The sequence below is a fragment of the Pagrus pagrus genome (genome assembly GCF_965226575.1).
Source record: "Pagrus pagrus genome assembly, chromosome: 7".
Classification (NCBI taxonomy): Eukaryota; Metazoa; Chordata; class Actinopteri; order Spariformes; family Sparidae; genus Pagrus; species Pagrus pagrus.
The window spans coordinates 34,523,843-34,538,000 of NC_140191.1; the positions used below are offsets into that span (position 1 = coordinate 34,523,843).

At 47.6% G+C, this 14,158-nt stretch overlaps 1 protein-coding gene across 5 annotated transcripts; it reads right to left on the reverse strand.

Annotated features, from left to right (window-relative positions):
- Nucleotides 1–456: 456 nt before the first annotated feature.
- LOC311259968 (uncharacterized protein) lies at nucleotides 457–13,769 on the reverse strand. 5 transcript variants are annotated; one of them, XM_084357414.1, is made up of 9 exons: nucleotides 13,340–13,769; nucleotides 12,945–13,185; nucleotides 12,788–12,867; nucleotides 12,654–12,714; nucleotides 11,719–11,840; nucleotides 11,189–11,251; nucleotides 3,446–3,640; nucleotides 3,266–3,345; nucleotides 457–3,162 (listed from the first exon to the last, which is right to left on the reverse strand). In XM_084357414.1, exons 3-8 carry the CDS (start codon nucleotides 12,827–12,829, stop codon nucleotides 3,292–3,294), a joined length of 537 nt encoding a protein of 178 aa, XP_084213540.1. In that variant the 5' UTR covers nucleotides 12,830–12,867; nucleotides 12,945–13,185; nucleotides 13,340–13,769; the 3' UTR covers nucleotides 457–3,162; nucleotides 3,266–3,291. The 5 variants fall into 5 exon arrangements, 4 of the variants coding, with proteins under 4 accessions (XP_084213540.1, XP_084213541.1, XP_084213542.1 ...); XM_084357416.1 differs by lacking the exons at nucleotides 457–3,162; nucleotides 3,266–3,345 and adding exons at nucleotides 5,388–5,448; nucleotides 5,522–5,601 and having other exon boundaries at nucleotides 3,573–4,574; XM_084357417.1 differs by lacking the exons at nucleotides 457–3,162; nucleotides 3,266–3,345 and adding an exon at nucleotides 5,522–5,601 and having other exon boundaries at nucleotides 3,573–4,574.
- Between the last annotated feature and the right edge of the window lie 389 nt (nucleotides 13,770–14,158).

The window sequence follows — 14,158 nt, forward strand, 5'->3', positions numbered from 1 at the left end:
AAAAGCCTGCACTGGCACTGACTGGACTGTTCTCTTTGTAATTTTCATGTTGTGTATTATTCTGTTAATGGTACTGTTTGTTTTCTGTAACATGTGACAAACCTTTAAGTAAATTATTTGCAATGTTAACAGTGTTTACGTTTGCCTTTTATTGTCTCTGTGACACTGTCTCAGAACAACTCTTATTTGTAAATACCTGTGTAAATATCCACCTGAACCGTGTTATTTATCTTGTTGTATATATTTTAATTATACTATTTTTATCATTTTTTTTAATACTTGTTTATATTTTGTATTTATCTGTCAAAAAAAAGAGCTGCCATCCAGGTTTCATTGTTTTTTTGAAACAATGACAATAAAAATAAAGATCTATTCTAATTGATCCACTATTGAGTTTCAAAAGTCCTGTATAGTGCTCACACATTCATCACAATATAAAAATCCTGAACACAGTGATCAAATAATGAATACTGACCAATTTTATTGAAATTAGACGTATTACTTTTACAAAACCTCACTCACATATCAGTCTGCACAAACACGCTTTTCTTAAAATAATTACACACTGTTTCAAAACCATGACCCCTCCTCATGGCCATGAGCGTTATTGTGTGAGAAAAAAAGTTGCTGGCTGGGGTCGCTGCATGGTGGTGGGCTCCTGGTTGAACATTCAGGATGTATTAACAGTTTATATACAGCACAAAAACCAAACAGCCGACGTTTTTGCGTCTGCTCTCGGGGTAATAGAGCAACTGTGTCAAGGCTGATCAACCATTCATTAAAACTTCTATATAACTCTTTCCTTATTGCAGTGGTTTATGTGAAACAAACAAAACATAGATGCAGCAGTTTGGCAGTGTCATCTCACCTATCACCTACTAAATTCACACAGACTGAAAACGCTTAACCTTTAAGTAAATTATCTGCAATGTTAACAATGTTTACATTTGCCTTTTATTGCATTTGAAAGGGTGCCTTTCAAATGCATGAAAGGCACCCTGTTTGTAATGATAACTATATACATAAACATTTAACTATATACAGACACGTGCATGTGCAGTTTGTAATGGGTACTATAAAATTGAATTTCACACAAAAACATGTTTTAGGGGGTGGGGTGATTTCAAATTTACATGGAACATGATAAGTAAAAATAGAAAAAGAAATAATCTCCCTTCTCCCTGATGACTGCAGCAACCTCTGGGTCCCTGTAGATCCTTTGAATGACCATGTCCTCCTCTGCAAAAACAACAAAGTCACACCACTCCATACCTGTCAGCAAGAGTTGTCCTTGGACATGCCAGTATTAACTATGTTGTTTTTTCAGTTTCATGGTGTCATTGTGGAGATTCAGGTATTTGCAGTCAACATAACTTTTGACGTTCAGGCCTTTCACCTCCAGCAGGCCAAAGGGTGGGTTGTCTGTAGGGTCAAAAACAACCCCATCGGATGAAGACCCTAACCAGGGGGCATCAGGGTGTATGACGAAGCCACATGGCCAATAGTTGGTGTTCTTGGCTTTGCAGTACACCTGAATGGCAGCTGGCTCCAATGCCAGACCTCGTTTCATCAATGCTGTTTGTGCCACACCTCTAAGCATTCTTTGAGCAAGATGTTCAGCTAAAGTCTGACCACGGATATGACATACCTCTCTGAAGTGAGATGATGTTATTCTCATTCTTCTGACTCGGTGCCACTAGAGATGCACAGATCGATCGGCAACCGATCACAATTGGCCGATAATGCCCCTATCGGTTTTGATTGGAGTTCTCAAAATAGATCAAAGCAGGCTGATCAGATGACGTTTCAATATAGAGACAGTGCATTGGCTGTGTCCAAATTCAGGGTCTGCATCCTTCGAGGGGCGCATTTGAAGGCCAATTACGTCACAACGCTGCGCATAGGCTGTCCAAATTCAAAGGCTCCTTCAAATGCAGCCCACAAATGCAGCCTTCATTTCCCCTTTTTGGAGGACGCACCGCTACTATCCTTCGCGGCCTCCCATATCCCAAGATCCTTTGCGCACCGCTTAGTCCCGAAACAGAAGAGGGAAAGAAAGAGAAAATGGCGACATCAAGTGGCGCAGACATGACATTCAAGTGTGAGTCTTGGGTTTATACTCGGTTTTTACTCATTTGAAAATCCAACGCCAGATATGTTAAACTTCAAGGGACTATAAAACCTCCAAATTTTAACTTTCAGTTAAGTTTATTTTTTTAAAGGAAAGCTACAGTATAAGCTCCAAGTTGTATGTCCAAGAGAGAGTCTATAGAGATAATGGTGCAGTTGCACATATGTCAGTGTACATAGTTCTAATTCTCATTTGTATGAAATATTTATTTTATTTTTCCACAAAAAAGCTTGTAGATAAACTCCAAATTGTGTCTCTAAGAAAGAGCCTCTAGAGAGAGTGAAATGTTTATTGTTGGTGCACATGTTGTGTGTTGTGCACATAATCCATTTTTTATTTTAAGATTTAATTCCTTTTTAAGTAAGTAAGCTACAGTTACTCTATGTAAGCTGAGTCCAAGTTGTCTCTAAGAGAGTCTCTAGAGTGTGAAATATTGCACATTGCCTCAGCCTGCAATAAAACGGTGGTCAATTCATGATACTTTCTCATCTCCTAATTTTTATACTTAATAATACAATGTCAATGTTGTGTAAGAAGAATCATTAATTAAATATATGAAAGTTACACAAGACAACAATATAGAAGAATTTGTGAATTTGACGCTGTGATCGGTGATCGGCAATATCGGGATCAGCAGATACTGCTTTCGGTGATCGGTGATCGGCCCCAAAAATCCTGATCGGTACATCTCTAGGTGCCACTCTGCGGACATACTCTGCTCCCTCGTGGCCTCTTCGATTTTTCTTGCCATATCCAAGGTGGTCTGTAGGGAGTGGAGATGCAGCTGCTGGTGGAGACTGCACATGAATTGGCAACTAGTGGGCTCCAGTTTGTAGCCATCCAAAGGCAGAGGTGCGGGTGGAGGAGCACCGGTGTGTAGAAGGACAATGCGGCTGACTGGTACTGGCTGCTGGTACGAGATTGGGCTGACCTCCTGAACTTTGCCCAATGCTGACTCAACCAGCGGGACATCTGCACTGATGGACCCAGGATCAGGCAGATCCCCCCGCACCGCTTTGTAGAGAGTGCTCCTATGTAGAATTTCATATCATAATTCAAGTTAGACAACATACATTTATACTGTAAGACAGTCACATTTTCATAATTGGTTTCAAATGAACAAGACATACATACCTGACACCATTTGCTACTGTCCTCTGTTAGGGCTTGGCAGACAGCACCACCATGTCACTCACACGGCCTGGCTTCACACCCTATCAATAATAAAGGTAAAATGAAAAAGCATAACAGAGGTGGTTGAAAGTAACACATGGAAAATCTTGCCTAAATGGAATTATCCTACTTAAAACTTACCATAGTTCTTGGTTTGTGCCAGTGTTGTTCTGTCTCTGTGCAGCTCAAAACATGTGGCACAGCAGTGATGTTTAACTGCGAGTAATGAGCACTCTGATACAGCAATGCAACATTATGATTGCACAGTGCTGTGCCAGCCACACAGGAGCACTCAGCCTCATAGAGCTGAACAGGGGAGGAGTCTTCAAGAACAATCTTAAAAGAAAAAAAAGTGTCTTACAGTTGAACCATATCATAGAATCCGGTATCCATTATAACAGAAATGAAACAACAAAATAAAGTCTCAAAGTTGTAAGAGATAACTAGGACAGGCAGACTAAGGATATCTCAATGTCAACGCTGTCTTCAAGTTAATTATGAGTTGGAGTTAGTTATGAGTTAGAGAATGAGGTTACTTTAAACCACAATGTCATCAGGTTAGTAAAACAGTTAATACATAAGTGAAACTAAGCACAAAATAAACAGCAAAGCAACTGTCTCTACAACCAGCTTCTGGGGGTTCATGGCGGCTTGATAGGTCTACTAAAAAACACATGGTTAAATGTAGTTTAGTTATAGTAGTTATATAGTTTGGTAGTTTAACCTATCACTGCCGCATCGAAGCCCCAGAACATAACGGGAACAGAACTGGTTTGATCAGACGAACTGTCTTCCATCCTACTCTGATGTTGTGAGGTTTCTCATGCTTCTGTGGCGGCACGAGGAGGTGGTTTTGGTTAATGTGATGTTTTAGGATGGTATGAATTAATTAATTGTTGCCAGACAACGCCACCCTGGGAGTTTCACCCAGGGAAAATTAAATGAACTAGCTCAACAGGAGAAAGCACTCAGGTCCGCAACAAAGTGAGGCAGAGACAGCAGTTCAAAGGTACCAAAATATTACTATTTTATTCTTCACAAATGTTTTAAAAGGGGCTCGATGAAATCACTCATAGGAAAATATTAAGAAAAGGAACCAATCAGGGCTGAGGCCTACTAGTGCAGATGGGTCAACAAAAAGGGGATACCTGGAACACCACACGTGCAGCAAAAATGAGTATAAAGTGAAAACTCAAACCAGTGTAGACACAACACAAAAAAAGGAAGGGCACCACCACCGGACACCAATCCACCACCGTAGGCTCAGCACCTGAAAGGGGGGGAGACCAGAGAGACAGTTTTAAGGACAAAGAAAACAAACCAATAACTAACAACAACAACAACAAGGAAAGAAATGAAATTTACAAAATCTATAATAATTAGGCACAATAGCAAATCAAATGGCTTGCTCAAAACTATTCAAAATCACAAGTTACAACCCACAATACCCCAAAAGAAATGATCATAAATAAACTCAAAAATTACAACCTAATCAAAGCTATGGAAAGACAAAGAAAAGAAAGAAAAATAATAAACATACAACAACCAACAAACACGCAACAAAAGGGACAATAAGGCAAATTCCCACACTGTTCTCTCTCTCACACACACACCCACACACACACGCACACACACACACACACGGCTGAATAAGAAAGCGACAGCGTTGCCAAGCCACAGGTACGCCCAGCCAGCTACGGGCAGCACCAGAGACACTTAGCCAGCCAAACAGTCAAAGCCAAGCAGGGCGAGCACGGACCGAGTCGGCCGTGGCAGCAGTGAAAGCTCAAGCAAGGCGGCAAGGCAGTAAGGCAAGCAGTCAAGCAGCAGCAAGCAGTGTCTGAACGCCAGGAGCTCCGGAAAGACACGGTAGCTCCAGCGATAGCAAAGCAGCAGTCAATCAGCAGCACGGTAGCCCCAGCAAGGCAAAGCAGCAGTGGTTTAGCAGTGGTTAGCAGTGGTTAGCAGTGGTTAGCCGGCGCTGAGCCGCTACATGGACATCTTTACCCTACAATAATAAACAAACAAACGTAAGAAGCTACAAGTGGCTGGAGGAGAGAGCTACTGTCACTGTACAACATACCGGTCAGGCAGTCCCGGCCAACGCGGCATAGAGAGGAGAGTCGGTGCTGTACACGAGCAACCTGTAAACAAACACACAGGTTGCCACATGTGCAACGCCAAAGAGGAAGACACGTGAGAAGAAAACTCACTTACCGGCAGCGAGCAGCGAGCGACGTACGGAGCGGTGAGCAGCATGAGCAGCGTACGGCCCGCAGCAACACCCAAACGAGCCTCTATATACACAAAATAACTCAAATTAGCACTGGATGGGACAACGTGGAAAGAAGTACAGCCGCGGCCGACAGCCTACCTGCTACCAGAGGGGCGGAAGTGACGGACATCAGGAAATGACGTGACCTGGCCTCCGGCAAGCAAGAGGAAGACAGGTACTCTACACTGCCCCTTTATGCGTCATTCACCGACCGCAATTGACTGGGGCCGCCTCCCAAATGACGTCATGAGACTAATGGCTGTCCTGCTACAATCTGCCCCCAACAATTAAATCGTCGTCCCGACGATGGAGTAACCAAAAGCAAAACAAACAGACTTAACTCCAAGGCCTAAATACCGCTGCAACAGCATTAGACACAGGGACAGAGGGGTTACCACCTCCTTGTTCAGCACCACCTGCAGATCGTGGGAGACGATGGACATTAGGGTGGTGACCTGCAGTTGACCTAGCGGTCCGCCGGACAACATTTCCTCCACCAACAGGGAGAGAAGAAGAGGTGCTTTGGACCACCGGAACAGGTTCCATCGACGAAGATGGCACAGAGGAGACTGGGTCTGGCAGTGGGACCAGCAATCGGGGGGTGGTTTGGGTCACAGCTTCGGCCTGGACAGAAGTGGGCAATGAGTTCTCGGACCTCAAGAGCAACCAATCACCATCACAAGACGGCTCATCCTCTGACTGAGGCTGCTCAGGAGGAGGTGGGGAAGAAACAGCAGAACCTGGAGGGCTGACCCCTACCACGGCCTTCAGCAAAGAACGATGGACCTGTCTGGCTCTGGTCAGATCATCCCTTGGAGCAATGGTATAGACTGACCCCCCTTCCCTCGGCGCCCTCAAGACAAGATACATGACCGAGACCCACTGATCTTGGATTTTGTGTCTTCCCCGCACACCAAGGTCCCGCAACCATACCAACTGGCCCTCTTTCAAAGGAACTTCTCGGACATGTTGGTCGTGGTTGTTCTTACGGCGCTCTGCCGTAGCCTTCAACCGATCACGGGCTCCTTCGAAAGCCATTTGCAAGCGGGTTTGATGTTCCTCAACCCACTCATGGACATTGCCACCAACAGGATCCCGTACTCGGCCTAGAATGAAATCAACTGGAAGCCTCGGCTCCTGGCCGAACAGCAACAGAAAGGGAGACTCGCCAGTTGCCTGATGCGGGGTGGTGTTGTAGGCATACAGGACCTGGGGAAGACAGGAACTCCAGTCACGCTTTCGAGACACGGGCAATGTACGCAAAAGGTCGTGAAGTGTTCTATTGAATCTCTCGCACTGCCCGTTCCCTGAAGGATGGTATGGTGTGGTGCGAGACTTCTCAATACCATACAAAACACACAACTGTTGAATGAGAGAGCCCTCAAAACACCGTCCCTGATCTGAGTGTATGCGAGCAGGGACACCAAATTTCGAGAACCACTCGGCAACCAAGACCTGAGCTACAGTGGCCGCCCGCTGATCACGGGTGGGGACAGCCCACGTGTACTTACTGAAAACATCAGTCATTACAAGGACGTTTTCCAGACCATTACGGCTGGGCTCCAGAATCGTAAAATCAATAGCCAAGATCTCATTAGGCCGAGAAGCCAACAAGTGTCCCATGAAGCTGCGGGCAGCTGGTCGACTCACCTTGGCCACCTGGCACCTTTCGCAGGCCTGGCACCACTGTGCCACATCAGCGGACATGCCGGGCCAGTAACACCGCTGGCGCAAAAGCTCCAAGGTCCTCTCGACCCCTTGATGACCGTGACCCTGGTGAACCTCGGTGAGCACATCTGTCTTCAACGCTACAGGCAACAACAACTGAAAGCAAACCTCAGCCCCGTCTGGCCGGAACACCTCGCGATACAAAAGACCATCCCTTTCGACCAACCGGTCCCACTGCTGCAGTAACACCAAGGCTGACCGAGACAGTTGTTTCCGTTCATCCTTACTGGGACGCTGTTTACGTACCCAGAAGACCAAAGCTTCCTGAATGACAGGATCGGTGTGCTGGAGCGTGGCGATGTCAGATGGGGGATGATGGGGCAAGGCTGCCACAGTGGCTTGAGTCGCATTTACCTTGTCCACCTGCAGAGCCTCCTGCAAGGGCTGAGGGAGCACTGTACCACGGACCATGGCTTGCATGTCCTGCGTCTCTGGAGGATGCTGTCGAGGCAGGGCATCGGCGTTCTTATTGTGGCGACCAGACCGGTATTTCAGTTCAAAATCGAAGGATGCAAGCTGGGCTGCCCAGCGCTGTTCGGTGGCCCCAAGCTTGGCAGACGACAGGTGACTCAATGGGTTGTTGTCGGTATAAACAACACATTTGTGGCCCAACAGGTACTCCCGAAATTTCTCGGTCATTGCCCACTTGAGCGCCAAAAATTCCAACTTCATGGAACTGTAATTACGCATGTTGCGCTCAGTGGGCCTCAGACCACGGCTGGCATAGGCTATGGGTCGAACCTTCCCATCCTGTTCTTGCGACAGCACAGCTCCAAGACCACCATAGCTGGCGTCCACCTCCAGAATAAATGGAAGGGTGAAATCGGCGTACGCCAGGACAGGTGCAGAAACGAGGCGAGCTTTCAATGCCTCAAAACTATGGTGACACTCCTCTGTCCAACGACCAGTGACAGTCTGATTTACCCGCTTGGACTTGAGGCCTGCCAGTTCTGCCACCAGCTTGTGAAGGGGTGCAGCCAGCTTCGCAAACCCCTCCACGAAGCGGCGGTAGTAGCTGGCGAACCCAAGGAAGGAACGCAGCTCTGAAAGGGTGGCAGGAGAAGGCCAGCTGGAAACTGCCTTGATCTTACTGGGGTCTGTGGAGACACCCTGATCGGAGACGACGTGTCCCAAGTAGCGCACTTCCTGCTGGAAGAAGGCACACTTCTTGAGTTTCACGTTCAGCCCCTCGCGCCGCAAACGCCCCAGCACCCCACCCAACCTCTCCAGATGCTGCTCGATAGTAGAGGAGAAGACCACAATGTCGTCCAAGTAGAGCAGCAGGGATTGACACTGCTGGTCCCCGAAAATCCGCTGCATTAACCGCTGGAAGGTGCTGGGGGCGTTGCAGAGCCCGAAGGGCATACGGTTCCACTCAAAAAGGCTGAAGGGGGTACAGAAGGCGGTCTTGGGACGATCCGACTCTGCCACGGGGACCTGATTATACCCACTAGCCAAGTCCATAGTAGAAAACCAACGTGCCCCGGTCAGGGCATCTAATGACTCGTCAATACGAGGCAAAGGAAAGGCGTCCTTCCTGGTTTTACCGTTCAGGAGCCTGTAGTCCACACACATACGAAGGCTGTCGTCCTTCTTTTTGACCAGCACAATTGGAGAGGCGTAAGGACTGCTACTCTCCCGAATTACTTGTGCGCCAAGAAGTTGATTAATGTGGTCTTTGACAAGCTCATACTCAGACGGAGGAATTCGGCGATACCGCTGACGCACAGGGACATCATCCAGGAGCGGGATCTCGTGGGCAATCAGGTCAGTGCAACCTAGGTCCCCGTCATGAGCTGAAAAGATGGAACTAAACTGACCCAGGAGAGCTCTCACCTTACCCTGTGCTTCTGCAGGCAAATGACCCAACTCTAAGGCTGCTATCTGATCCTGCACTGGCAAAGAAGCAGACTGGGAGAACATGGTAGCCACCACAGGTGGCTCCTCAGTAACACCAGCAGGCAAACTCACCACACATACCTCCTCTAGGGTCCCAACCATGGCATGGGGATAGAGCAACACGTCTGAAGAACCTACATTCACGATGGGAATGTAGGCGGTGCCCCGTACCACTGGTACCAGAGCAGGAGAGGCAAGCAGCCCGGCAGGCAGGCCAGACTCTGGAGGCTCAAACAGTGCGGTGGTGCTAGCATACTGCTCTGAGCATGTGGATGCAACAATCTTCAACATACCACCTGGGATACGACAAGCCTTTTTACCACGTACCTTGACTTTACCAGCTCGCTGGTCAACCAAAACACTGGCTTCATGGCACCTCTGGAGGGCCTGTGTGACAAGCTTGGGGGCCTCAGATACCACTGGCAGGTCAAACAATGCTAAGCCATGCTGCCCAAAGAGTTCTCCATAGCACCTGCGGATAATATTCATCCCTAGAACACCAGGAACATGTGAAGACACACCGCCACAGGGGTCCTTGACGACCAAAATCCCACAGGCTGGCAAATATTTCCCACAGAGCTTCACATCCAACTCCAGGTAGCCAACATAAGGGATGGCAAGACCATTAGCTGCTCTGAGCTGCAGCCAGTGACAAGATTTGAGTCGCTCTTGGCCCCAGGTCTCAAACTGTTGGCGGAAAAGAGACTCGGTGATGGTCGACACCATAGACCCGGTATCTACCAGGCAAGGGACCACAACCCCCCCCATGCTCACACTTAAATGAGGACAAGACGACATGAGCTTGGACACTTCCACGTCACCTGTGCCTGAATCCGAGCCAGGAACTGCCCCCTCCGAACTGTGGCTCTGCAGTTCTGCGGGTGCTAGTTTCCCGTCCGCTGGGCGGAGTGAGACGGCCTATTTGGCTGAGAGGCCGGCAAGGAAGGTTGAGGGCGGGCGGGGACACGGACGCCATCACACTCCCTGGCGATGTGACCTGGCTGCTGACATCTCATACAGATGATGGGGCCACGAAAAGCTGTTCGGCTAGGTTGCGGGGAGCCCTGCAGACGGGAAATGCTCTGAGTCAGTTGATTCAACTGCTCCTGTTGCAACTTCAGCATTTCTCTCATCTCACGCAACTCGGAGGATTGCGGGGGACCAACACTTATCTGACGACTGCCTTGGACCACACACTGAGCACCGAAGACAGACGGGACAGAATGACTGCGACCCCTAACACCTACAGGTAAGCCCTCTCGTTCCCACCTGATCGCCTCACTCCTAGCCTCCAGTAAAGTAGCAGTAGGCTGCCTGCGCACAAACTGCTTCAACTCACGACGAAGTGACCCATCCAGCACGTGCTCCACAAACTGGTCACGTAGCAAAACCTCTGAATTGGGTATGCCACTGGGTGCACGCTGCTTCACAGATGACATGAGGCCCATCAACGCAAGTGAAAACTCTAGCAGAGTCTCTCCCTCATGCTGCCGTCGGGAGAAAAAGGCCTCTTGTAGAGCTACATATGACTCTGCACACCCATATAACTCCTGTAACACGTCAATGATCTCGGCTGGGTCTGAAAGTTCCTCACTAGGGCGGTACTTTATTTCCTCACGTGCCTCCCCCTCTAAATGGTCAAATAAAAAGAATGCCTGATCGGATGTGGACAAATGACGTGCTCTCATACAGGCTTGCACCTCCTCCAGCCACTCGGCTAACCCTATACCTGACCTTCCCCTAAATGTGGGACATTTTCTGTCTCGCGGCACAAAAATCAGTCTCTCCGTTGAAGTAGCACCGACAATGGGGAGTGCAGCGGGTGGGAGCGAGACTGAGGGCGCTGTACTAGGGCCAGGCACGGCCGCAACCTGTTCCTGTCTTAGCCTCTCATTATCTGTTCTCAGTTGAGCAACTAACTCTCTTAGTTCTTGCAATTCTGCCTCCATTGTGAAACCTGTACTAACTAAGACACTCCCTACCGTGAAGATGAAACCGGGGAAAATGGGCTTGTTGCAGGTCCACCAAACCAGCTGCTGCTTTGCCTTGGAAGAAAGAAAAGAAACACAAGTCAGACACCAAAGAATAACAGTTTTGTTTTTGTTTTTTTGTTTTTTAAAAGGGAAAAACAACAAACCAAAACAGAACGCACGTCTCTGCTCTCAAATTGTAAATCCTGCCGACGACGCCAGATTGTGGCGGCACGAGGAGGTGGTTTTGGTTAATGTGATGTTTTAGGATGGTATGAATTAATTAATTGTTGCCAGACAACGCCACCCTCGGAGTTTCACCCAGGGAAAATTAAATGAACTAGCTCAACAGGAGAAAGCACTCAGGTCCGCAACAAAGTGAGGCAGAGACAGCAGTTCAAAGGTACCAAAATATTACTATTTTATTCTTCACAAATGTTTTAAAAGGGGCTCGATGAAATCACTCATAGGAAAATATTAAGAAAAGGAACCAATCAGGGCTGAGGCCTACTAGTGCAGATGGGTCAACAAAAAGGGGATACCTGGAACACCACACGTGCAGCAAAAATGAGTATAAAGTGAAAACTCAAACCAGTGTAGACACAACACAAAAAAAGGAAGGGCACCACCACCGGACACCAATCCACCACCGTAGGCTCAGCACCTGAAAGGGGGGGAGACCAGAGAGACAGTTTTAAGGACAAAGAAAACAAACCAATAACTAACAACAACAACAACAAGGAAAGAAATGAAATTTACAAAATCTATAATAATTAGGCACAATAGCAGATCAAATGGCTTGCTCAAAACTATTCAAAATCACAAGTTACAACCCACAATACCCCAAAAGAAATGATCATAAATAAACTCATAAATTACAACCTAATCAAAGCTATGGAAAGCAAAAGAAAAGAAAGAAAAATAATAAACATACAACAACCAACAAACACGCAACAAAAGGGACAATAAGGCAAATTCCCACACTGTTCTCTCTCTCACACACACACCCACACACACACGCACACACACACACACACGGCTGAATAAGAAAGCGACAGCGTTGCCAAGCCACAGGTACGCCCAGCCAGCTACGGGCAGCACCAGAGACACTTAGCCAGCCAAACAGTCAAAGCCAAGCAGGGCGAGCACGGACCGAGTCGGCCGTGGCAGCAGTGAAAGCTCAAGCAAGGCGGCAAGGCAGTAAGGCAAGCAGTCAAGCAGCAGCAAGCAGTGTCTGAACGCCAGGAGCTCCGGAAAGACACGGTAGCTCCAGCGATAGCAAAGCAGCAGTCAATCAGCAGCACGGTAGCCCCAGCAAGGCAAAGCAGCAGTGGTTTAGCAGTGGTTAGCAGTGGTTAGCAGTGGTTAGCCGGCGCTGAGCCGCTACATGGACATCTTTACCCTACAATAATAAACAAACAAACGTAAGAAGCTACAAGTGGCTGGAGGAGAGAGCTACTGTCACTGTACAACAAACCGGTCAGGCAGTCCGGGCCAACGCGGCATAGAGAGGAGAGTCGGTGCTGTACACGAGCAACCTGTAAACAAACACACAGGTTGCCACATGTGCAACGCCAAAGAGGAAGACACGTGAGAAGAAAACTCACTTACCGGCAGCGAGCAGCGAGCGACGTACGGAGCGGTGAGCAGCATGAGCAGCGTACGGCCCGCAGCAACACCCAAACGAGCCTCTATATACACAAAATAACTCAAATTAGCACTGGATGGGACAACGTGGAAAGAAGTACAGCCGCGGCCGACAGCCTACCTGCTACCAGAGGGGCGGAAGTGACGGACGTCAGGAAATGACGTGACCTGGCCTCCGGCAAGCAAGAGGAAGACAGGTACTCTACACTGCCCCTTTATGCGTCATTCACCGACCGCAATTGACTGGGGCCGCCTCCCAAATGACGTCATGAGACTAATGGCTGTCCTGCTACACTTCCTCACAGATCGATAGCAGGTAACTCGTATGCTGACTCTCCCTGTCTGCAGATCCTTACTTGATACTGAGGACAGTCACATTATCATAAATACATGTATAACCGGGTTACACAAGTCATTCTTACAAATATATCCAACGTCAGATAGTAAAGTGAACATATCGACAAACAACCATCGAAAAAATAAAGCTATCTAGCTAGCGATATAACATACACTTACCTTCGTAATTTTCGATGAACGATGACACATAGAAGTTAAAACCATTTTCCCTCTTGCTCTTGGGAGCCGCGAATGAAGCTTGAATTATCCGGTGGACATCGTTAATATTAATTGTTGGTAGGTGTTGCAGGGACCTGGTATGGAAAGCCATGGCGATTCTGTCTAGAGCTACCGGTGTTTCGGATGTTAACTGGCGACCATGAGCCGAATGCGTCAGTGGTTGCCGTAGCCACAGCAGATGTTGAAAACGTGAAGAGAAGACGTAGCTGTCCTCGGACATGCCTCTGTGTTCAGGTTGTCTCTGTGCAAAACTTACCCTATCCGTGGTGGGCGACCAAGGTACATTTTATCAGTCTGTTTTCTAGAAAATAATTGACACAAGCAGAACCCATTAAACAAGCCGTTTTTTCGTTTTTTCGTTTTGGGGCAAAAAACGAAAATCAAAAGTTCAGCTCGTTTTCTTGTTTTTTGGTTCTCACTTACAAAACGAATTAACCACTCAATATTTTGTTTCCGTTGGTGGGCGGGTCCTCTGACTGGCTAATGTGCTTCCTTGCCCTGTGCTTTTCAAAATAAAAGTTCTTCCGTTTGATAATGTCCACAAAAATATTGCTGTATTATAGACACTAGCAGACACAGAGGTCCCCAACACCCACAGTCGAGACTGACCCGGCTTCAAATAAAAATAATAGTATTCATAATCATTTGAAAATGAGAACGTATGAAGTTTTGTTGACTTCAGTGCAGTTGATGTTTAGCCACGAGGTGGCGCAGTTGTTACATGAAGAGTAGAAAGAAAGTAGAGCATACTTTCCCTGG

Coding starts and splice junctions, on each gene's coding strand:
- LOC311259968 (XM_084357414.1), bottom strand. CDS start 12,829: ATGCTGCTCACCGCTCCGTACGTCGCTCGCTGCTCGCTGCCG. Junction 12,715..12,787: donor TCGCTCGCTGCTCGCTGCCG/GTAAGTGAGTTT, acceptor GTTTGTTTACAG/GTTGCTCGTGTACAGCACCG. Junction 11,841..12,653: donor TGGCCCGGACTGCCTGACCG/GTTTGTTGTACA, acceptor CCCCCCTTTCAG/GTGCTGAGCCTACGGTGGTG.